The sequence below is a fragment of the Pyxicephalus adspersus genome, chromosome 5, assembly GCF_032062135.1.
Source record: "Pyxicephalus adspersus chromosome 5, UCB_Pads_2.0, whole genome shotgun sequence".
NCBI classification, from domain to species: domain Eukaryota; kingdom Metazoa; phylum Chordata; class Amphibia; order Anura; family Pyxicephalidae; genus Pyxicephalus; species Pyxicephalus adspersus.
The window spans coordinates 35,138,440-35,163,725 of NC_092862.1; the positions used below are offsets into that span (position 1 = coordinate 35,138,440).

The following is a 25,286-nucleotide window of genomic DNA, read 5'->3' on the forward strand; positions in this document are numbered from 1 at the left end:
TTAATTACTGCAGATTACTGTGGAAAAGTGCTTTAACTTTTTTGGGGAATACATCATTATTTTAGAGGATCAGTTGCACAATGGTCCTGAATATAAAGATTGGTACTGAGAGACAAGCTTAAATTTCATGGTCTACACAGCAGGCAAGGAATTTTTTCTTGATAAATCAGTCTACTGGACCATAATACAAAGGAATAAAAACCACTTCCTGCAGGGTCTATCTCAAAACTGATAGTTAGAGAGAACATAACACACAGTAATTGCTTTATTGTGTAAAACTGCAGTTTTTATGTACTTTACTTCTGTCTGCAAAATCCTGAAAACAGTGTTAACTTGGGGGTGGAGGGTAGTACAGAACACCTTCCACTTGATTACAGACATACATTCTTGATTGGCTGGGCCTGGATAAGGTTACACCCTTGCAGTAGTTTATTCCCAGCACATGCAGGGAAAGCCGGAACTTCAGAGTATCCTTCCTAGCAACCAAAGCTGACACTGTGCAGCTCACTTTTTTGCCGGATACCCAGAGAGATCAGGCAGGTGGGAGGGAGGGATTATTAAAGATATCCGTCCCTTTCTGCAAAAAGGGTTGATTTTTATTAAGTTCTGCTTAAAATCTGAACTCTATTCAAAGTAAGGAAGTTACTGAATCAGCATGACACCTAGGCTACAAACATTTTTTGGAGTCAGCAATTGCAGCTTCAACATGCAAGGTCACTTTTTAGCTTTACATCTTCTTTTGAATTGATTATGTTCCCAAATCCTGTCTAGCAATGGCAAAAGTATTTGGTGTACAATTAAAAAGTAGAGAATTACGGGGTTGTTGTAAAAATTTGCTCTCTCTCTCTCTATATATATATATATCTGTAACCCATGTTGACCTAATTTATTTGACCATATTAAATTAATCATTTGAAAAGTTACATCAGGGAAAACCATTTCTCAGTATACCTGATAGAATTTCTATATAGCTCAATCTACACTAAGATTGAGAGGAGGAACACAGACATTGGCTGCTATCTGCCTCTGTCTGTGTTCCTCCTCTGTAGGAGGCTGCTATCTGCCTCTGTCTGTGTTCCTCCTCTGTGTTTCCCTGTCTTCCAGCGTAGGACACTTGTGCCCGCCCATGAAGGCGGCGCCGATCGGCAAGTAAAAAAATATGCATTCGGACCATAAGACGCACCCTGATTTTCCCCCCACTTTAGGGGGAAAAAAAGTGCGTCTTATGGTCCGAAAAATACGGTACTTATCCTTCAGGGAAATACAAATTCATTAACATATCACACTGAAAATAACAAATTGGTAAAAACAAAAGTGGTAAAACAGCTCCAGTGAAATATTTTGGTGTAATGCTTTTGATCTTAAATTTATTTTTTGTATGGAAATACATATACTTTTTTTCTCTCCATTCAATATAGAAGCATCAACTACAATTATGTGAAATCATTCTAGGTCATTTAAATTTGTTTCAGAAGTTTAGATGTGTTAACCATTCTTTTTTTTCTACTAAGAAACCAAAGGACAAAAATAACTGGAGGACAGCAAATAATCTTTAGTATTCATGATGGACAAACATGTTTAGCATAAAAAACATTTCTACGGCATGGTGACCCCAAGTTTGCACTACATTAGGATACGCTAGAAAGCAGCTTTCGAGAGAATGCACAATTACTGCCATTTTAGTGAGGCTCATATACTTTACATTAATACATTTGTATCTGCAATACATTACCAAGTTATTCTTTGAATCTAAACTAGGATGAAAAATAAAAAGAAAATGAAAGAGGCACTTAAAACAAAGTGGGCAATGAAAGTGACTGGACTTAGACAGGGCCCACAAGAATAATAAGCTGAAAGAATTACTTGGGGCGACAAAATAGAAAGTGCCAAACTTTTATGTATAAGTTTGCTAATCAAAAAGGTTTATTAAGCTAGTAAATTATTTAGAAGTTGATTACGATCTCATGAGACTACTTGGTCATGCTTGCAAACCCTCAGGAATATGATGCAGAATACTATAAAATTTTCTAACTGGACTGAGGTACCTGTTCTCAAAAAAACGTTTGAGATCTGTGACACTGAGTGGTATCAAACAAGAACATTTTGCTGGCTCTTTACTGCTACTGTGTCGTTACTTTTAAACATTAGGATCACAAAACCACCAGAGTGCTATCAATGGATCTGTCTCCATCAAAGAATGTCACAATTTACCAGCTCCCAGTAACACGTAGTTCACCAAAGAGACTATCATGTTTGCATGGTGGACACAGCTATCAGTACTAACTGACACTTTGCCGATCAATGGATAAGATGCTGAAAATCTCTAGCAGTTGCATAAATGTATCCACCAAAGTGTTTCTGACTACAAATACCTGTGACTTCAACAGAAAGAAAATGTATCATCTATGTAGTAAAACATTTTTACATCACTGCACAATTATTAACTGATGATCCCTCATTTTCCCATTTGCAGTGGGTAAGATATGTTTACTCAATGAGTATACCCCCTAAACGTGACATTTTTGGATGCATAGGTACAGCAGGGCTAAACTAAACCTTTGTTTAGGAATGGATTGAAAAGGTAGCAATCAACTGCAAGAGGGTAAAAAATTGCACCAGGTATGGGGTGCCATTCCGCTCTATGGGGAAGGGAAAGAACGACGGAGCGGCACCCCACTGCGCTCTGCTTCAGTGCCATTGCAATAGTTTGTGGATCGGCAAGGACAAATTCATTAACAACGTCGGATGAGCGCTGTACATATTCCAGATTCCCGTTTGATACTAGCCCTGAAGCAAATATCAGACGAGAATCACTTGACCTGTGTCTGTAGCCTTAGGTGCTAAAGGGCCTTATCCTAAAATGGCCACTGCTAGAGAAAATGCTGTTTGAAGAATATTTCCGTGCTAGTCACATCACCAGTATAACAAAATGCTCAGGGGCTTTTGGTCTCACCTCTGCTAAAAAAAAAAAAAAAAAAAAGAGGAGGATCAGCCAATTAGGTCTTGGATCCTCTCCCCTTCTGCAGCAGTTACATTTTGGTCATGTGCACAGCATACACAGAACTCTATACAGCATTTTGTGAGCCCTTTCATCGCCTTCTTTAAAACCCAGCAGGTCTGTTATGACACTTTTAACCCTTTTGCTATTTTCTAGGGAAAAAAAAGGAAAAAGCTGATCAAAGTGCTTGTACATTTGTCATTTTTAACTTCACAAGTACATAGGGGCAGAAGTTTTGCCTATAACAAATGCAGGTTTATATTCCTGCATATCCTCTGTCTCATTGATGAGGTCTAACTAAATAAGGACACTGCAGTCCAATCAGAATGCTCTTGGTAACCAGCAGCAATTTATTTTACTGCAAGGAAGGGGTACATTTTGCACTGCTAACATGTGCCCTAAAGAATTGTGTAAAGAATTAAGGGAAGGTTGACAAAACTAACATTTGTATGGTTTATAGATTCTTTGTTAACCCTCACGTATGTAGTGGAGGAACAACCATTTCCACTTGTAACACATAAGGGATTTGGAGCATACTTAGCAGTAAGGGTAGCATCTCCACAGCAAAGAGGGTTTGGTACATTCATAAAATATTGTTTGACATCTTGAGTACATTAAAGTGTGCAGCGCCAATATGGCAACCCCGGACTACATACAGAAAGGCTGTGCAGGGGCAATCATGAATAAAGTGTCATGCAACATTTTATTCAGGTCTCTGTTTTGGAGGGAGCCATGTGTATTGACCAACTTCATGTGACAGTTACGGTATCTGGGAGCAGGTAAATAAAACACATTCAAACTGACACAGAAGTTTTCAAGCTTCTGAAAATGAATCCTTTGCTAGATTAGCCAAATGATACAGAAACAAAAGTGTGCATTAACCAAGGAGGTGGCAATGTAGCTGAACATCAAAAGAGCTGATACATAAATCTCTACTGAATCTGCAGTCTTAAAACTTGGCTTGCCATATCAATGCCACTACAATATTCTCGATTGATAACTAGAGTGTGATCCTGAATTAAATATGGCATGATTCAATTTCTTTTTTAATTCTTCCAACTAAGAAAAAGGACACAATAATAATAATAATAATAATAATAATACAAAAAATAGAATAAAATAAATGAAGACATGTGAATCTCACATCAGTGACTAACCAATTTCCTAATAGTTGTTAGTATGAAACAAACCAAAACAAGGGAAGGATCCTTGCGTTTAAAACGAGTCTCCTGGGTCTTTGCTAGGATGCTTGATTACAAAAAGACGGCAGATACTGATAAAAGCTTCAGGACAGAAAGTGCTTGACAAAGTTAAAGTTCTCAGGTGTGTATGGTGAGATACAACGGCAGATGCACGAATGAAAACAAATATGCAAAAAAAAAAAGTCAAATTTATGTTAAAGTTTTTCAAAGATGATGCTTTAAGCAGAAATAAAAAGCATTAATTATGTTTTCTTCAACAAAGTAGGCGAATTCCAGAGTCTGCATCATTAGTGTTGTTTTAAGAGGATTTACTCCACACAATTATTGTTTGTTTCGATTTCTCTCCTGCAAGAAGAAAACAGATTATTAGATGGTGCGAAAATCCTTAACAGACATGATCTGAAGAGATTTAATGCAGTTTGTGAACACAAAAACCACTAATAAATCCTGAATATTTGGTTCAATGGTATGTATGACTTTTACCACTTCAGTCTCTGAGCCTTTTTCTTCCTTATGATCAGAAGAACCTTTTATTACATTTCTGTGATGGTTCTGAACATCACAGCTTTTAGCATTAGTAGTCTACCCCAAAGTATTATTCATCTCTTTTTCCAGAACAGATTCAGCTTAGTTTGGTAGCAAACTGAAAAAATATACATACATACATATTCCCCATTGCAACATCTACATCATCCCCCTCCCTCCCCCCAGAGCTTTGTTCTTTTCTCACTACATGTGCACTGTGGAAGTACAATGGTTAGTTTGACCTGATAATACGTTAGCACAAATGCAGATTTTTATCTACAGGTTTGCAATTAGCTAAAGATTTGAATAGGACAGTATTCACTTTCTTGATCATTAAATGATTGTGCAAAGATTATCCAACATTTTAGTTACAGTGATCTACAGATGATCCTGGAGATGGAGTGCTCTGTAAAAGTTTTTGGCTAGTGCTAAGAATAGCTACACACCTGATTTTTTTAACCAGTCTGTGGCTCCACTGAAAAGATTCACTTGGTCAGACAATAGGAGTAGGTGGCTGCAGCAGGACAGAATGGCAATAAAAATACATATTAGTGGTATGGAGGAAAGCCAGGACCTCCATTATCTGAGTGTAGCTACTGGAGAATTTTTCCCCCACTAAAGTGGTTTCTAAATGTTCTCTGCTCCATCCACATTAGACAATTTCAAACCAAAATAAACCATTACCATCTTGGTAATTCTAGATATATTAGGAAATGGTTAAAACCACTGACAGATTTCATTCCCTTCCATGTTCTTTTGGCAATAATGGGCAGGTTTCCTTCATTCCCTACACCAATCTTTCTCAACTTTTTTACCGCTAAGGAGCCCTTAGAATAATTTTCAGATCTCACGGAAACCCTACTAAACCCAAATTTTTGAGGTAACAAGGGGAAAAAAAGCCTTTTAAATTGGTGGCCAATGTGTCATATCTTTTCATTCTGCAACAAATGATGCAGTACACAGACCAGCCTCTGCAGGAATGTCTCACCATGGTGTTTGGTTTCTACCTGTGGTTGGCTGGTTTTCTACTTGTGAATGTGATGTGATATCATAGATAATGCATGGGTTGTGCACCTACAAGGTAAATGGGCTTTCTCGGACATAATGATGACTCCTTTCAGTACTGAAAAATATATACACACACACACACACACACACACAAGGAGGCTGAGACTACTGCCAGTTTTTTTTAAATACTAGTAGACATATTCTGAAAGAAGTATTTTTTTTTTAACCTTTATTTCCAGTTGCAGACATACATTGCATTTTATGCAGAAGGTCTGGCAATAGAACATCAGCTCCCAAAATTTCCATAAACCCATGAATATTTTTACATGATGCTGCTGAAAGGAGTGGAGTTAGGAGCCACCTGCTGGTATATATAGCAAGCATTAATATAAGCTTTTTAGCATAAAAGACCTAACACCCCTTAGTAAATTTGTTAGAGGGGGGAACCCCTTCACTCTTCTTGCAGAATGATTGCATTAGTCAGCTCAAAAAGCAAAGCCATGCCTAAAGGAGGAGACCATCAATCCACAACTGATCTATCTCCAATAGTCATAGCAGGCAATGCAAAACTTTTAAAGCATTTATATGTTAGAAAAGCTAAGAATGCCTGCAGAACATATGTCTGCAGGATGACATTATATGGGGAGATGGGTGTAATCAGCACACCCACACACAGCATCACAAATGCAGAGGTAAAGCTGCGTACACACCTGCAATTTTTCTCGTTGGAAAGGATCTTTCACGATCCTTTCCAACGAGAAAAGACTGCACGATGCATACCGATTATCGGGCGAGAAAAATTTGCCGTGTGTACGCAGCTTTAGAGTGAATTTAGGATAAAAATGTAACAAATGTAACAACTCTACAGCACCATGCAATGCTTAGGAGTAGAATTCCCCAAACAGTGGCTTTAAGTATATATTATCAACCACCACTATTGATGCTCCCTGTAGCTATAAAACAGACTTAACCTAAACAACTCCTTAAAGGCTTTTCAGACCGGTTTTCATGCAGGCTTTTGGTATTTACAAGCGTTTGATCAGAAGCTCCATGTAGCTTCTAGGGCCGTTTAGCCATTTAACCACCACCATAGGCTTGCATTTAACTGCTCCTAAAAGCTTGTGCAGGCATTTATGAGCTTTTACTGCAGGCTTTTATAGATGTTTTTAAAGCCAGGGAAATGTATGGCAAATGGAAATAAAAACCCAGCTTTTCTATGCGTTTAAAAAGCTGGAACACCTATAAAAGTCCGCACAGGCTTCTGCAAACGCAAGCGTTTTACACCTGAAGATCCTGGAGGCCTGGCTGTGCAGAATGAGCTTGCAGGAGCATTTAACAACCACATTTTTCAGAAGCAGCTCTGAACATAATACTGCTAAATATTCAGCTAAATTCACACAATGTGGAGAGTTTTACCTGCCATAAACTTGTAATTCTGTTTAGCAAGTCTTCTAATTTAATCACTTCTGCAACACAGCAAATTCAGGTGGGGGATTGCTTCCCGTTTTAGCTTAGCATCATCTGCCATATATTATCACTGCTGAGTTATTGACTCTTGGAATAACAAATAAGAATCTGCAAAGCTGAAACAGACTTGTCACCTTATTATCAATGCAGAGTGGCAGACATGTGAATAAACCACAAAACTGCAGAACAGAATTACAAATCCTTTGGAAAGTACCCAGTCCAATCCAGTATTTAGCTGTTCTCTTCATTGTTATGTTTAAAAAAACGTTTTCTTTTCCTCAAATTGTTGGGCATCTCAGTGGCTGCACAATCAGGACTTAGGGAGGCAGACAACACTGACTGCAACTTTTCCCATACTATATTCTGGCCATGCTTTGGTGGCTTATTTGTAATTATGATGCTGGTTAAATATGTCCTCAGAAAAAAATAATTACATTTTAAACCATGTCATATTTAAAGCAAACGTTCCACACGATTTTACATTGCTAAATCTCATATATACTTTATTTTAAATATTTTTTTTTTGTATTTTAAAAGCTTTTAATTCATCATTCCTAGGCCAGGTAAGGGGGACATAGCTTTTCTCTACATTTCATCTTCTGCACTGCAAGCTCTTGTTCTGATGTTATCAGGAGAAGCAGCAGGAAGAATAGGACAGTGCAGGAATGGTTAGAATTGTAGGTATGATTTCACTATATCATCAAGTTAGTGTTGGTTGCTCAATATTTTTTCTAATAGTCATCTTTAAAATGCACAAATCTGAAATCATCCAACTGGATACACAAAGGTTTACTTCACAACCATAATGAACAGTAACATGTATGCAGCCAAGACATCTGTTAACCTTTACAACTATTTTCAACATCAATATTATTAACTCTTGATCAGTGACACCAAATCAATATTCTGGCTAAAGCTTGTAACATCTGTTACCAGGCATTTATAAAAATGGCAAAAGATGCAGATACTCTCCTAAAGCTCATCTGGACTTAGCACAACAAAAAAAAATGGCCGTGGTTAGCATTCTCTCAGGATTGTGTGCTTGGGGTCAAAAGCAATGTGCATGCCAAAAGATGACACAAAAGCACTCTCCTCTGCCCTCTACTTTCTGTCAGGACAAGATGGGAGTACACAATACGTCCTGGGCTTTTGCAGTTTATAAGTGATTTCAGATGTAAACTATTAGGGGGAGGTCAGGTAATGTGTTTGGTGTATGGAATGATGGTAATGTTAGGAAAACTCCGTACAAACACACTTCCCAGAGCAAATACAGGGCCATGTAGTGTCAATCAACGGCTAAAAGTGCGATCCCAGAGCGGAGCTGTGGAGTCAGTACATATAATATTGGAGTTAGCACACATATACCTTCAACTCAGACTCCTCAGTTTATAGTTCCTTAGACTCTGGCTCTGGCTCTGGTGATGCCATTTCCACTGCACTTATTTTTAGTGCTTATCATGGCAACTTGATGCCCAAACAAGCCCCCTTACCCAGTTAGATTATCTGAAACCAGACCAACCAGTCCACTCTCTACCTTTTAAGTGTTCTGCTACAAATGGGTAAGGAAGAAATGATAATATACATTCCTGGGTAAGAGTATATGTGGAAAAATGAAGCCAACCCCCCTGGACAGCTGTTGGACTGTATGAAGATGCCCCTGCCACCCCGCAGGAGATCTGACTCTAGAACGTCCAGGGACGACGTACAGTTATTCTGCAGGAGAGTAACAACACCCCTGAATTTGATGTGTATTTTCTGGAGAGTGCAACCAGATCTAAATAGCATGACAAACAATGTACTGGCATTTACCTCAGCACCAAGTTAACTAATACTGACATTTCCCACGGCTCAGAATTTAAAGCTGTCCTCAAATAATCTTGATACCCTTGCCTCCTTGTCATCCATTTCTTATGTCATCTCACCCTTATGGTTATATGGCCTATATGAAAACCTATAATACGAAGTATGATGTATAGTACTTAGTCTCAAGTAAGCTCCACAAAGTTTGTTCTGGACCCTATACTGATATCTTATGTACTCTGTTTGATGTATAATATACTCCGTAATTATCAATACAAATTTTGCCCAAAAATTTTTCCTTTTCTTTATACTAATACTAAGGCACGGTCAATCACATTTCTATTTTGATAGCTGTAGTACTGGATGATCCAGTTCCTTTCTGTCCCCCCCTTGAATATATAAAAAATATTGTCGTTCTGTATAATCAGGATTTTTATAAACCTTAAATAGAAATTTGATAAATCAGATGAATGTCACAATTATGAGCAAAGTGAATTTTAAAATTGATGTTTAAGCTGTCCGACAATACTTACACGTGTGTACATTTAAAAGAGCTTGTTTAAACAAATGACACTTTGTAATTATCATTCAGAATGATATTACGTATAAATGTCATGTTGCATAATATTTATGTTGTCACTAGTTAACACATTTATTCACATAGCAATGGAACACTTTATTTTATTACCTATGCAATAAGAAATTAATATATTATATTATTTCACTGAGATTTAAGTTAAGGATCAGGAACTGCTAAATTTTTGTAAACTGCAACTCCATATTCCCAAGAACTTCTCCCGACTCCAAAGCCCTGTCACAAAGTATGACAACTCAGGGGTACACATACCAATATAACAGTCACTACAGATATTTACTCACTCTACGCATGGCTTCCTCCTCTTCTTGACGCTTTTCATAATGTGCAAAGTCATCAAAGATAGAGGTTGTATGCTTGAAAGTTGCAATTATTTTAAGAACTTGCTTGGCTTTTTCTAGGGGTACCTCTTGAGTGTCCCTTGAGTTGGTAACAGGCTTATTATCGTTGTTTTCCAAACGGATGTGTCGCAGTTGGTTATTGGGAACGTCTTTCACAAAGACCCATTTGACTTCAAATTTTCCCTTCCATTTGTCTTGGGACCAAACTCCAGCATATGCATTGTAGTCCACTACAGACTTCATCTCTGCAACTCCACAAAAATGTCCACTTCCATTTACACTGAAGAGTAAATAAAGTGGGCCTTTCCCATTTAAAGATCGATAAGCAGCATCCAAACGCTTATTGCCATGTTCAGTACTGCACCAAATTGAGTACTTGATAGAACGGTGAATATCGTCCTCAGAGTAGCTTTTGATTATAAACACTCGCCCGTTTTTCAGACTCCAGTCAAAGTCTTTGGGATTGTAGTTGTTTATGGCCTTCAGTTTCTCTAGTACAGGGTGAACCTCAACACCAGAAGGTGAGGAGCTAACAGGCATACCACCCAAGCTAAAATTTTCATTCCCAGAGACATTGTTCTGATTGAAGCCCACTCCCCGGTTCCTAGGTGCCACCCAACGGTTTTGAAGCTGTTGCTGCACCTGATGTGTTGGGGCCTGCTGCTGAGGTCCTTGTTGCTGCTGTGGCTGTTGCTGTAGCTGCTGTTGAGGCAGTTGGTTTTGCACCATTGGTAAAGGTTGAGTTAATGGCTGAGGCTGTTGAATTACAGGCTGAGGAGGCATAACGGGTTGAGCAAGGGGGGCCTTTACAACAGCCCCCTTATCATCCCAAGTTCCAATATTAATGTTGTGTTTTATAGGCGGGGGAGGAACTGCAGAACTACCAACACCCACATTGCCCTTGGGTTTTAGTTTAGGCTGAGGTTTTGCTGGCTTTCGAGCAATGGCAGCCCATGAAGTTGGCTTAGGTGCTGAACTGCTAACTGGGGGCACACTGTTTGCAGCTATACTAGTCATTCCGCTACTAGTCAAAGCTGACCCAACAGTTTTTGTCACAGCAGCTGTCATATCCCCACCAATTTTCAGTCCGGTCATTCCTTGCTCAATGCTGTTAATGCCCGGCACTTTGCTCAAAGTATCGCTGCCAAAACCAGCTTGTCCATCAGCGATGGCTCTACCAAGGGAACTAGGTGGGTATCCATAGCTGCTGCTATATGCAGAACTTTGTGTTGATTGTCCCTGAGATCCACTTGTCCCCCATGTGGAGAAATCTGCATTCCCAGGAAAAAAATTAAACCCATGCTGGCTTAGAAAAGGAGGAGTGTTCCCCAGAGCTCCAGGCTGACTAAACACTCCATCCGGTATGTAGTGGTGTTCTCCATTGCTCATCTGTCCATACAAGTACGGCATTGGTGGGTCTCCAGCAGTTGACCATGCTGCCTCACCAAGGGAATAGGGAAATCCAATGGAAGGAGCATAATAACTAGGCATGTATGGGTCTGACATTGGTGGATAGCTATTACTCTGCAACAGAAAACAGACAGATTTAGGGTAAATTAAAACAATGTATACCGTACAGTAAATAGTATAACCAAAATCTCTGAAATATATTCAATATTTACTCTATTTGTCCTTGTTCACACAGAGCAGTATGAACAGAAAGCTTTTACAAAGCATTTGCAAAAATACCTGTAAAGGCTTCAACAAAGCATTTTGGAGCACTATTGGGCTCCAGTGTCAATTTTAAATGTTAAACCCAGCAGTGTTTCTGGGTGAACCCATAGGTGGGGAAAATGGAAGGTCTATGTTAAAATACAGATGGGTCAGAATAATGGACATTTCAAATGATTCTGGAAATGTCCTTATCATTTACTAATATGAGTCGGTTATGAGAGACATTACATAAATAACTCTTCTGTTGTCTCTTCATTAGAAGTAATTGTATGTCTGAGCACAGCTAGTAGTCTTAATGCTAATGTGTGGAGCACTCTTTCAGCATATGTTTTCTTTTTCTCTCGAACTCTGTAATCCGGCCATATTTCAATGCAAAAAGCTTCACATTTTTTTGCATGGAAATTTATTTTGCATTGTAGGCCTATATTATAAGCATAACTCACCAAAATATGTCCAATGTTTAATACATTTAATAATAAACTTTAAATAACAAAAAATTAAATTAAATAAATTTTATTTAATATTAAAATAAAAAAAGAGTGCCAATAGTTTTGGCCATGACTCTATATATATATATATATATATATATATATATATATATATATATACACTTTTTTTTAAGGATTTCTTTGTATTGGACTCAAAATATATTGTAATGAATGCAATACAAAACTATTTCAATTTCCCACCGCTCCTCCCGCCGGCACCGACGTCACCGGGAAATATGGAGATCGTCTATCCGGTCGTCGGCTGGAGATCAAAGAAAGAAGACATGTCCCAAGGAGCTGCAGGGACCAGCAGGACGCCGGGGGACAACAACAGAACAAGGTAGGTGGGTTTTTTTTTTATATTTTTAGCGACCCTTAGTGTGACTTGGGATGACTGCTTTTTGCATTGTAAATCCACCCCGAGTCACACTCGGGAATACTGCTAGGGGGGTTAATAGATGGGTGCTTCCTGTGCTAACCTGGCTTGTGAATACCCCAGGGCTGTTATCCATATAACAACTTTGTCACAAAGTAAACTTTAAATAACAGTAGGACCTGTAAATGAATGAGTAATTTTCCTTCCACTGCCAAATAATACTTTTATAATGCTCTTCTATAAGAAATCACAATCCCAAGTATGCTCAGAAACCATCATTTTCAAAACTATCAATTCAATGTGAATCTCCATGGGGGGCACAGGGGACAGACACAAGAAACTTTCGCTTCTGAGCAAACTTCTGGATAGCAATTTCATCACCTGCACGATCCACAAGAAAGATACTTACTCTCTTCTTTACAGGTAAATCTGGTAAAAACAGAGTTATGTTCCTCAACTACCAGGTGGGTCACTGACATGAAAAAAGAGTGTGTAAATCAGGCATCTAGACACCTGTTCTGGGTCAGTAATTCACTGAGACAGGATTAAAAAAGGACAACCCCAGAGAATGTGCATTCAGAAAAGCAGGGATAAGAACCTTCACATTTTCATACTAACAGATTCCCCAGATGTTTTCAACATTTACTGAAACCGGGCAAGACTTGCAAATAAACACAATTTCTTACACCGATTGTAGGGATTGAAATGGCGTCTAGCAGTGAAGGAAGGCCCTATGTAAAAGTCAGGGGAAAATCTCCCAGGTTCTAGCACTATGCATGATCAAGAGGGCAATGTCAATTAGTCTGCTTTCTCTGTACAAGTCATAAGACATCATTGTGGAGCCCTTAACAGACCTTAGATGACAAAGAAAACATACTGTCACCACACCTAGGAACTCTTGTGAAAACATGGGAGCAATCACTTTGCTGGGCAAAGTTTCAGAGCCTTGCAGGATCTTTTTATCAGTCTCAAGTAAGGTGTACTCAATTATATAGCAGAACTGCGATATAAAAGAATGTCAGCTATTATACCCATACTAGTTCATTTCTAAAGTTAAATGACATCATCATGACATCATTGGGTAAATTTGTCTTAAAAACTAGTGAGCCAATAAAGATTGTTTTCACCTCAAATTTTTTAATGCATGTCAAGTAAAATTGCCGAGTTCGGGTGGTGAAATAATTGGCAGGGCAACATTCAACATATTTAAACCATGAGTGCTCAGTAAACCCTTTATCCATCAACCTCCTAAACTGTCCACCACCCCTCAATAATTTGTGTTGACTTTCTAACTCCCTCCCCCCCAAGTATGTGCCATTTTTCTATCATGTTTGCATGTCCTTACTGTCCAGTAACATTTATTGTTCAGAACCACTCACTGCCGCCCGCTGTTAAATCTGCAAGCGTTGGTTCTTTAAGAACCCGTTTCAGTGCGAGTATCTGGCATTCCCCAGAAGCTGCGCAAGATTGCTTGCTCCTACCTGCAGGTCTGAGTCTACCCTTAGGCAGCTTACACACGTTAGAATTTTGTCGTTGAAAGGGATCTTTAACAATCCTTTCCAAGGACAAAAACTGAAAGATGCATGAATGAGTGCTGTACATACACACAGTGCTGTTCTGCTCTATAGAGGGAAGAGGGAGAACGAATGAGCGGCGGCACCCTGCTGCATTCTCTCCCCGTTACCTGTATTGCAGTTGTTTGTCATTCATGAATCTGCAAGGACAGATCCATAAACAACGTCAGACGAGCGCTGTACACGTCAGATTCTCGCCTAAAACCAGCCCTGAAGCGATAATTGGATGAGAATCATCTGGAGTGTGTACTTAGCCTTTTACAGCAAATCTACACCCTAGTACACCAGGGCTCTCCTGTGGGCAACAAATAGTAAAGATATCTTAACTGTGGCAAATTTTGTTAGATTCATTTCTGCTGGAAGAGGTTCCAGAGTGCCAAAGATACAAATTATGCAAATGATACAATGTATAAATCTCCCAAACCTCCAAGGAGAGCTGTCAGACTACCCAAACTCACTGAAAGCTTTCCCTGCAGGAAACCTGCCCTGTATATTAGGTGTGCAACATATACATAGGTAGTATGTAAACTTACTATGCATTGTGCAAAATAAATATAAAATAGCTGGTTTAAAAAAACATTCCTTTAAATTCAGCTTTAAAAAGGTATGTTCAGGTTATTCCCCCCACTCAATCATTTAAACGGTTGTTCAGTTGATACAGCTCTCAACTTGAAAACATTGAGTACATACAGTCTGTGGAAAAGAAAGGCAGTACCACTAACAACTAATTTGTTGCAGCACATTAAGAAATGGAATTAAACTTGGTCTACTTGGCCCTGGTCACTCCATCCCAGACATTTTTGAACTTCCGGAAGGCTGTAAATCACCCACACCAATTCTTGAAAATGGGAAAAGTTCAACTTCACAAGCTGCAATTTTAACCAACCTGATTAGTCTGGCTAGTTAGATATGGCTCAAAGTCATCGTCATTTACTGCATCCTTCTGATGCATTGAACCGTTCTGCACTGTAACTGAAAATAAAAAAGAAAGTTAGAGTCATAAAACAGCACATACTAATCATTTATACACATCTATAATTCAATAGGAGTTAAACAGAACAGTAACAAATGTGTTACCTCTTAGAGAAAACCTTTTAGCAGGATCATCAAACCTGACAGACAACCAGTTTTTACAATACCTGACTGTGAATGTGCTAATGGACACCTTAGCTGATAAACAAGCTAACTTAAACGGGTCACCAAGCATGATTGCAATAAACCTCTTTACACAATTTCAGTTCATCACATAAGGCTAATCTGTACACATTTTAGCAACAACAACATTCGCACCTTTATAAACTGCCAAGTAAAAGAAAAAAAATGTATACAACATGAATTAGGTACAGAAACTGCTTGGTTGTGTACATAATACATGACAACTTAGAAACTGAATATACCTTCCAACTATGATAGCAATGGCTGACAGGATAGGAAGTTCTGTCAGCACCATGTAAATGTTTGCATACCTGGTTACAAATAGTTTTTCTTTATTTTATTAGGACATGGATATTTAAGTGAACACCAGCAACAGACAACAATGTACATAATATCTTACACCATTTGTTTCCCAAATTCCTTAAAGATTCAACTGCACAAATCTGTGAATGCATGAAACTCGTATGTAAAAGTCAATTTACATTAATCAGATTGGTGATCACTATCCATTACTGTGCACTTTTCTCTGGCTATAAGTTTCAATTCAGTGTCTGGAACAGCAAAATGAACAGAGGTTGTAGGGATGATGATAAATACTGGATTGTAAGAAATAGCAGCTCCCAAAAGTAAACTTTTTAAAACCAACCGATTGATTGTAAACTTGTCACCATGTTTAAACGGCAGGTTCACACCAGCCATTTGATTGCTCAATTTTGTTCAGCTCCCTGTGACAGGCACCTTGCCAGCCGCCAAGGGACTGGAACAGCAGCACTGAATCAAAAACAACCATTCTGCATATTTCACAGCTGATGGCAAGGAGAGGTACCAGTACTGCTCACTGCAGCCCCTATTCATTTCCTATGAGGGCTGCCGCAGCATCTCCCTATGTGGAGGTGTTTCCTGGACAGAGGAAGTGGTAAACGCATCACAACCTCACTGGCAGCTTGAATTACCCCTAAGTCTGTTACCAAAACAATCTGATGCAAATTTGAGACAGAATTTACCTCCAGATAAACAAATATGAAATGGTCAGAGGCAAGTTAAATTTTGTCACTGTGCTACTTTAGAGCAGAAGTTGTTACTAGTACTACTCACTGCTAAACCCTATTTATTCCCTAAGGCAGGGGTCCCCAACACCAAAATCGCAGCCTGTAGTAGTAGACACAGGCCATAACTGCGGAATACCCAAAGGGCCAGGGAAACATCCCCATTGGGCCTTAGTTTGCCCATGCCTGTTTCTAGGGGAAAGTTTCTTCCCCTTCAAGTGATACATGGCTCCATGGAGGTCCAGTGTCCATGCATTTAGTGGTCCGCAAGCCTCAAAAGGTTGGGGACAACTGCCCTAAGGGGCTGCCACAAGCAGATGCAGCATGTACAGTCTACCTAAGGGGCCACTATTTTTGGGCATGAGGAAGTGATATACTCACCACTGGTGTGAACTTTGCCTTAATCTAGAACACTTAGTAAATTTGTGTCACAGTTGCATTTCTTTGGTGCAGGAAATATTTGATTACCATCCCCAAAGGTACTTACAAAACATTATGTGTGCTTTTTTCTTGCACTGTCCTGTATGTCAGGCAAGTTTTGGTAATGTTAATTTATATTTTTTAGTACATATGAATGTTAAATGATGGACATGCTCTGAAATGAGGGTGCTGCCAAGATACTTATGGGATAAACACAGAAATGTTTTCAAGTTCTAACCTTTTAAAAGCAGAACAACATTTCACTACATTCATAACTTTTCCCCCAAGATCAGAAGTGAGGGGAAATATTCCTAGCATGGATAAAAAAAAAAAAAATCTGACAGAACCTAAACATTTTGGAGTTACATTTCTAGTATTAAGTGCTAGTCATGTATTTATAAGAACATCGTCTTAAAAGGGGTTTAATCAATGTGAACTCCAACCTTCCCTTTGAAATGAGCTTGTGTGACCACAATTCAAGGTTATGGTCACATGAAGCAGAGTTTTCTTTATATATTTCAGAATATTACTAGATTTTTACAGCTTTATGATTGATAGATTTGCCTTGTCCCTATGGAAGAGAATTCCTTTCCATTTCCATCATGGTAGGAAGCAAAGGAAAATATCCTTAATAGAACAGAGGAAAAAGTCATGCTCAATATGGGGTCATAAAAATAAAAGCCTGACTCAAGTTATAACTCTTTCCAATAACCAAACTGAAAGTTCCAGTTAGATTTTAAGAAATTTTCTTCTTTCATATTAATATATCTTACAGTGTGATACTTCCCTCACCTCCTAGATTGTAAGCTCTTTGGGGCAGGGTCTCCCCGTCCTCTTGTGTCACTGTCAGTATCTGTCTGTCAATTGCAACCCCTATTTAATGTACAGCGCTGCATAATATGTTGGTGCTATATAAATACTGTTTATTATTATTAATAATAGTTATATACAGTATATAGATGTGGAGATTTACTATTTGAAAGATCTCTGTATTTAACTTATTTAGCCTCCCCAAGGTAAGAAGATCTCTTTTCATTTAGTAGGTACACTTTTATATAAAAAGAATCACTTCACAAAAAGTTAGGATATCAACTACAAAAGAAGTGTTGCATTTTTAATTCTTACACTAGGAATGAACAGTTGTTAGGAACAATTGTGTAGCAAAACAAAAAACACAAAGCAGAGGTTGTTCAGTTGCTCACCACATGTGTCTGCTCCATGCAGTGCTCAACCAAGAAATTTTTTTAAACTGGGTGGGAAGAAATTGTAGGAGGGTGGCAGCCCCCGTATTGTGACCCAACTCATCAGTATTCACCCAAAAACAGTCGGGTGGCTGCTGAAAATTTCCGGGTGGTGTGCCCGGCTAAAAGGGGCTGGGGAGAACACTGCCATGTATAAATAATGTTTTTTAAAGACATTCACAAAACTGACATTTTTTATTTCAAACTGAATTCTTTCATCTGAATACCTAAAAACACATACATTTTTTTTTAAAGCAAAACAGGACAAACAGGTATTTGTAACTACTTTACATAAGTGTTTTTAGAAGCATTCAGGTTGCTGGTTTTGGCATATTATCCTAACAATCCGCTGTTCACACCACCTACATTTTTCCTATTCTCTTTGTGCTGTGTAAACATTGTTTACTATTGCAACAGCAGAGGAGAACTTGAATCAACAAGACAATGTGAAAACAAAGGCTTGCAGCTGGGAACATATGGACAAAGAAAACACATTTCCCAATAGCTGCAATGCAAAAAACAAGAAGTATCTGAGATATCCTGAACAATTTAACATAGAAATGTCCATTAGAAAATCCAGGATAATCATTATTTCTCTTGTCACAAAAAAGCAACATAAAAAGCTGATAGAATAATTGTCCATTACTGCTACTATAGACAGTAAAGAGAACCATGATTACAGGCAGTATTAAAGCTTCAACGTAAAAGAAGTTCAGGGACTGTAAACCTCCACTAAAACCAAGTACTGCCCACGTGACTGATGAGCCATCTAAATTCTCATTTTAATATTAGATTTTTATTCCTTTGTTCAGGACTAAACAAACCAGCCACTTTATTAATGTAACTAACCTAGGACTCTCTAGCTCTATTCCTTTAGGGCTACATTAAGGACAGGTTCACACATTGCACATCTTGCCAGCCGCCCGAACACTGGCGTGGCATTGCAGGTTCTATAAAGATCCAGAATTTGCGCATGTGACAGCAAGTTGTGGTAAGAAATGTACCGCTCACGACCGCCCCAGTTCATTTGCAAAGAAGTTGCCGCAAGTAGCTGCTACATGTAACGTCTCTGAGTGAATTTCACCTTGGGAATACTAAAAACGTGTGTAGATCCTGGACCTAAGGACTAAAGTTGGACAGCTCTGGTCCAAGCTGATGGGAGTCCACTCCATAAAAATACAATGCTGTCTCTTTTAAAGGTGATCTTAGTGGTCAGCTCACTCAGAAAAGCGCTCTATTTTTAATGGGCATGATAAAGAACTCAGAAAATGTAAATTTTTTTTAACTGTTAGATACAGACTTGATCGTCAAATTGAACATTCAACCAAACCTCAGGCAAAATTTTCTAGCAGACCAAAAATTAAAGGGAAATTAGTCATTTCTATGCATTCATACTGTGAAATATGCAGAATACTCACAGAAAATGTTAACTTGCCAGTCAAAGCGTCAGAGTTCAGGGCACTGTGATGCCACGTTTACATTCCTCAATGCACTGTTCTGAGACTATTTATTCAATAAGGAAACCCCCAAACAACGTCTATTATCCCACAATGTGTATATTATGTGCCCAAGGTATATGCTTCTTTGTACTTGGCCAGACATTAAGAAGTTAATAAATTCCACCTAAGGTTTACTTTACTTTTTATTTCAGTAAACTCAACTTGAATTAGAATGATCACAATAAGACAAAATCAATTACTAAGATGATTTTTTGTATACCAGCATATTGAAAATTTATCAAAACTGCTACAAATATTTAAAAATGCAGACGTACCTTTGTTTCCCTGTCCTTTAGGTCTCTGCAACAACGTAGAAAAAGAAAGAAAAAGGTCACTGGAATTAAATACACAGAAAATTCTTTAGAAGTTAGAAGACAAACCTACACTTCATAGCATCTTTAAGATAAATGTTGTTATAGCCCAGATTTTAATGTTTAGAATCTATATTAATGCACACAATGAACCCTATAACAATCAATGATGTTAATTTGAAAAAAAAAGGTTTTGAATATAACTGAAATGCAAACTACAAATTCAGGCCCTGGAATATTGCAATTTAACATGATACCAAGCCTAAAAATATTGGACCTCACCCTAACTCAATGGCCTTTTTAAGGGCATGTCCAAACAAATCTCTCATATAGGTAACCACTGACAGAACATTGCATTTGAGTATTCTCCCCAGAATATGTTTTAAGCTGGGTAGGAAGAAGCTGTGGGCGGGTGGTGGACTCGGTGTTGTGACCCAACTATTCAGTAACCACTCAAAAAAAAGCTGGGTGTGCACACGGCTCATAGGGGCTGGTGAGAACACTGACTTTTTTTTTGCAATGGGATGCATTCTTCCAACTAGTAACCAATGTAAGGGGCATTGTTAAGGGGTCTTTTTCTCTCACTGACTACCAGTCTAACAGGGGCTCTTTTTCTAACGACCTTAAAACTAAGAGCCCCCTACTCCACTTACCACCAGGTGATCACTACATTGACTAACAATGTAGGGGGGGGGGATAATATTTCTGACCAGCAAAGTAAACACATTTTTGCTGTTTCTGTTTAATTTCTGTCCGTAATTTATTATTTCATTTCATTACTACTGAAAATAATTTTGTCAGATAAAGCAGCCCAGGGTGTTAAATTTCTTACTCTCTTACTGGGCTATAACAGGTCTGGTGGAAACAGTATTTCAAGGGATCCACTCCACTGTGTTGGAAAAAAATGATGAGTGGAAAGATTAGAAGCCCCATTTTTTTGGTTTTATACTATTTATCAGAGAGATCGGCACAAATGGAACCTCAATTAGCTTTTTATTTCTGTGTACCTACTGCAGATTTTCCATCACTCCACATCTTTGTAAACCATTGACAATAAGCAATGTATGTTCTCTGTAATGTGATGGAGCACAATCAGTGAATTACAGTGTAGTGGTGACATTAGGTGTCTAACAGACCCCTGACTTACAACCTGTCACTTAGAATTACATTGTGGTGGTGGGACATATGATATATGCACTTATATACACACACACACACACACACACACACACACACGTGTGTGTGTGTGAAGCTCAATGCCATCTCACATATAAACCATGGCTGACAAAAAACAATCTCAGTTTATAATAGAAAAAGAACGTTGGCTCAGAGGCTAGCCTATTCAGCACTAAGGTCCCAGGTGTGAATCTCAGCCAGGACACTACCTGGATGGAGTTTTTATGTTCTCCCCCATTTTTTTGTGATTTGACAGGAACAGTAATGCCACCTGAGATATTGTCAGCTGTCATCACCTAGCACACAGATTGGTTGCAGTCACAGGAACTGAGCCAGGCCCATCATTGTCCCTGTCTGCCCTCTTGCGTGATTGACCGAACGAATGTAAACAATGATTACAGGGCTCATATCATCACTGCTCACATTCAGCCAGCCAATCACACAGGAAGGCAGCTGAATGCTGTCCTCAGCTAACCCCCGTGGGATTGGATCTACACAATGAAAGAAGTGGAGTACTGTTCAGCAGAGAGCACGCTTTGTCGGATTTAAAAAAAAAAATTAAAAAAAGAAGGGACCCCATTATATATATATATATATATATATATATATATATATATATATATATATATATATATATATATATATATTTTTTTTTTTTTACACAAACACAGAGACCACCCTACTACATCATTACCTGTCAATGAAAAGCTGTCATTTTTCACCCTAGCCCATTCTTACATGTACTGTATACAGTAACTCTAGCCCTTCTCACCTATCACTTTAGAGGAAGTCAGTTTTATTTATCCTTGATTTAGTGAGATTTTTATTGATGGTCATTTTAAATGTTACCAGAGGACTGCATTTTATGTCTTATGCAATTTTCCCTGTAAAATTAGGAACATTTGTTTTTATCCCTTTTTCTACATGTCCTTTAACTCACAACAACAAACCTGTTACTGTGCTTGTGTTTTACTTTACAAATGCCCTTACTTTTAGGGCAGTTTAAATTAAAAAAAATATATTTTGTAGAGAAACACCAGATCTCCAGTGTTATTAGACAGGACAGTGCTTTGTGTCAGAGTGTTATAAATCTCAGAAATGTACAGAAAGAAGCACAAATCTTTTATTAGGAACCAGCCACCTTTATGTAACAGGGGGATATAGCTGTTTGTATGAAATTCAACTTTAAATACATTGACAAGTCCTTTGTATGAAGGGAGGTAACCCAAAATGCTCCATATTAAGTAGAAAAACTTTATGTCTTTATAATTGCTGCATTTAACCTTTGCTGAAAAAGAACAACCATGGGAAGGCAGATTTAAAAATAAACCTGTCATCAAAAAAGTTAGTTGCCTGGCTTTAATGCTAACACACTCGATTCAAAACCTCCAGTCTTTGGCCTGGCTTGAGTATACGGGTGAAGGCATTTCTTTATTGATATATATACGTGTTTAGATTAATGACCAAAATGACTGAAGGCAAAGCATTAGGACGACAACCAGCATTTTCATAAAAAAAGCTTCAACAGCAGGCCACAAATTTCTTTATGGACTGGTTTCCAGAGAAAAAAGTGATTGGGTGGCATGTACAATGGTAGCTACCCTGAATGTCTTTGCCCCCATTGGGTGCCAGGTATATGCATATTATAATGGTGGAGGCAGCAAGCACTGTCATAGAAGTGTGATCAGTTGGATAATGCAATGTCGGATCTCACTGCATTTGTCAGCATTGGGTGCCACGTATAGAAGGTGCAAGCGTGGCAGAGGCAGAAAGACCTATCAAAGAAGTGTGATTGGTTGCATTGTAGGATGACGGGTCCCCCCCACTTCTTGACATGTATACACATAGAATACATGAGAGAGGCTGCAAGACAGGCAGCTGTAATCTCCTGGATTGTAGGATGACTGGATACACTTAGTATGCATGATAGAGGCAGCAAGACCTGTTAGAGGAGTGTAATCAGCATTGTACAATGACAGGTCCCCTGCACTTCTATTCATGTATGTGTGTGTGTTGTATGCATGGTAAGGGCAGCAAGACCTGTCAGAGGAGTGCAATCAGCTGTCATCTCTTGCATTGTACAATAACAGGTCCCCTGCACTTCTTGTCATGTATTTGTGTGTAATATGTATGGTAATAGCAGCAAGACCCGTCAGAGGAGTGCAATCAGCCGTCATCTCTTGCGTTGTACAATGACAGGTCCCCTTGCACGTCTCTGCCAGCACCATGTAAACATGGAGCATGCAATATAGAGATGTTGTCCCCTTTTACACACAAGGAAGAGAGCTCGGTTTTGGCTTCCCAGTCATCAGACACATCAAACAATGACAGCTGCTTGTCATCTCTCACAATTTGCTATCTATATTTCCAAGTGATTCCGCTGCTGCTCACAATTCTCAGGCCTGAGCTGGTAAAGCTCCCCCATGGCCTTCTTAGCATGGAAGTATTGTGAGACACCAAGTATATAAACATCAGATCACCTGGCCATGATTGTGTGGCCCCCCACAGGTCTATACACCCCCCTGTGCACATCCAGCCCGGTGCCAGAGATCAGCCCTCCTCCCTGTGTTACCTGATCCACGCTGGTGGCAGACATTCTCCTGTGGAGCCGCCGTGTGGTCCCTGTGCTCGGTCTATGTGTGTCGATGTGTGCACACAGCCGGGAGAAGCGGATCGCTGCGCTCTATAGGCCGCCAGAGGTGTGTGTGTTCAGCCTGTGCACGCCACACATCAGAGGGGGCCCTGGGCCTAGCTAAGCACACATCCGAAGCGCCGGCCACTTCCCTCTATACGGTGTCTATTATGTACAGCTGTCTATAGGAGCGCCTATACACCCCACAGGACCCTAGTGCGGCGCCCTGGCTGCTCTATACGGGGACACAGAGGGAGCGGTGGGCACCGCGGCGGCCTCCTGTTTCTGGCGCTCCTCGCCCCCGGCTTTAAATCTTCAGCTCTGGACGGGCTCTCTCTTCTCCACAATGGCGGACGAGGCCTCGCACTCTCACTTCCTCTTCGAGGTTCCCTGACCTTCCGCCGTGACGTCAATGGTGAACCACTTCCCTGTCATGTGATCAGGAGAAGGCGGGGCGGTGGCTGGGGCACAGGTAGCTGCTGCTAGTAGAGACTGACCTGGAGAGGATCACGTGACCAATGTGTGTGCTTCCCGCCTTCAGGTCCAGTCACGAACCTGTACTTTACCCAAAGCAAGGCAAAGTGCTGGGTTCACTATAATGTCGGCTGTAGCTGCTACCTTTTTTAACAAAACAAAATTAAAGAAGCAAAGCTGAGTTCATATCTTTGCATTGTGGTAATGTTCATTATTAATGTGACTACAATCATTGCTCACTTGTGGTGCGCTCGGCCACATCACCTGGTGTGTTAGTCTGCCAATACAAATGAATACTGGTAGTCATCTGAGTTAAGGACATCCGACAACAGAGCTTCCCTGGTGTGCAGGACGGAGGCTTGATGGGGGCCAGGGGCGCTTCGCATGACTAAGAAGAAATCTTTTGGTTGTAACTCTTTAATGACCAAAACAAACTCTGCAGTTGTTTCTTTTTGCATATGAAAGCAGCTTGCTCCAGAAGTTAATGAATGTCTAGGCTCCATAAAGTTTGTGATTAAAGCTGCGTACACACTTCGAATTTTTATCGTTGGAAATGAACGACGAACGACCGATTGGCCAAAAATCGTTTGTAAAAAAAGTATCCAACGACGCCGACGAACGAGGATAGTCGTTGGAAATGAACGACCGGACCGGCGGATCAGATTGGACGACGATCGTTGACCATCTATCGTGTGTACGGTCGTTCAGTGATCGTCCATGGTCTGAGCATGCGCGGTGAACGAACGTTCGCTCACTTCCTGTGGTGCACGTCACTTCCTGTATCGTTCAAACGATCGCATCTATCGTGTGTACAATATCTGCGAACGATCGTGTCGTTATCTGTATGTACAGGATCGGTGCCATACGATCGTTCGCAGATATCGTGCAGGATCGTTCGTCGTTCGTTTACCAACGATAAAAATTGGAAGTGTGTACGTACGCAGCTTAACTCAGTGAGGATTTTATACAGTAACTGACACCACGCTGCCTAATAATATGTTGAGACAAACATCTGTCCTAAATGGATTTATTAAAACAATGTACCTGTTCTGACTTACATACAAATTCAACTTAAGAACAAATCTACAGTCCCTGTAAGCTGCTTTACCAAATTCAGGAACTAAATCCGGCCAACTCACCTGTCCTCGTTCCAGCAATAGGCACTGCCATCTTCCTTCTATTCTTCTTCTAGGTGGCACATGTAAGGGAAGCCAGGTTTCCATGGTAACTCAAGCTGACGCTACGCATACGCTCAGTTTTTTAGCCATAAACCCATGTGATCAG

General features: G+C 39.5%; 1 protein-coding gene across 2 annotated transcripts; it reads right to left on the minus strand.

Moving 5' to 3' along the window:
- Positions 1–1,339: 1,339 nt before the first annotated feature.
- Positions 1,340–23,930, minus strand: YTHDF3 (YTH N6-methyladenosine RNA binding protein F3). 2 transcript variants are annotated; one of them, XM_072411124.1, is made up of 5 exons: positions 23,469–23,930; positions 19,685–19,709; positions 14,935–15,020; positions 9,880–11,460; positions 1,340–4,545 (listed from the first exon to the last, which is right to left on the minus strand). In XM_072411124.1, exons 1-5 carry the CDS (start codon positions 23,490–23,492, stop codon positions 4,522–4,524), a joined length of 1,740 nt encoding a protein of 579 aa, XP_072267225.1. In that variant the 5' UTR covers positions 23,493–23,930; the 3' UTR covers positions 1,340–4,521. The 2 variants fall into 2 exon arrangements, with proteins under 2 accessions (XP_072267225.1, XP_072267226.1); XM_072411125.1 differs by having other exon boundaries at positions 19,685–19,743; positions 23,469–23,929.
- Between the last annotated feature and the right edge of the window lie 1,356 nt (positions 23,931–25,286).

Bases quoted from the DNA above. Each gene is read 5' to 3' on its own strand.
- YTHDF3 (XM_072411124.1), bottom strand. From the start codon at position 23,492: ATGTCTGCCACCAGCGTGGATCAG. The intron at 15,021-19,684 runs GTACGTCTGCAT...TTTTATTTTCAG, and splicing joins TAAAGGACAGGGAAACAAAG to TTACAGTGCAGAACGGTTCA. The intron at 11,461-14,934 runs GTTGGTTAAAAT...TTTCTGTTGCAG, and splicing joins TAACTAGCCAGACTAATCAG to AGTAATAGCTATCCACCAAT.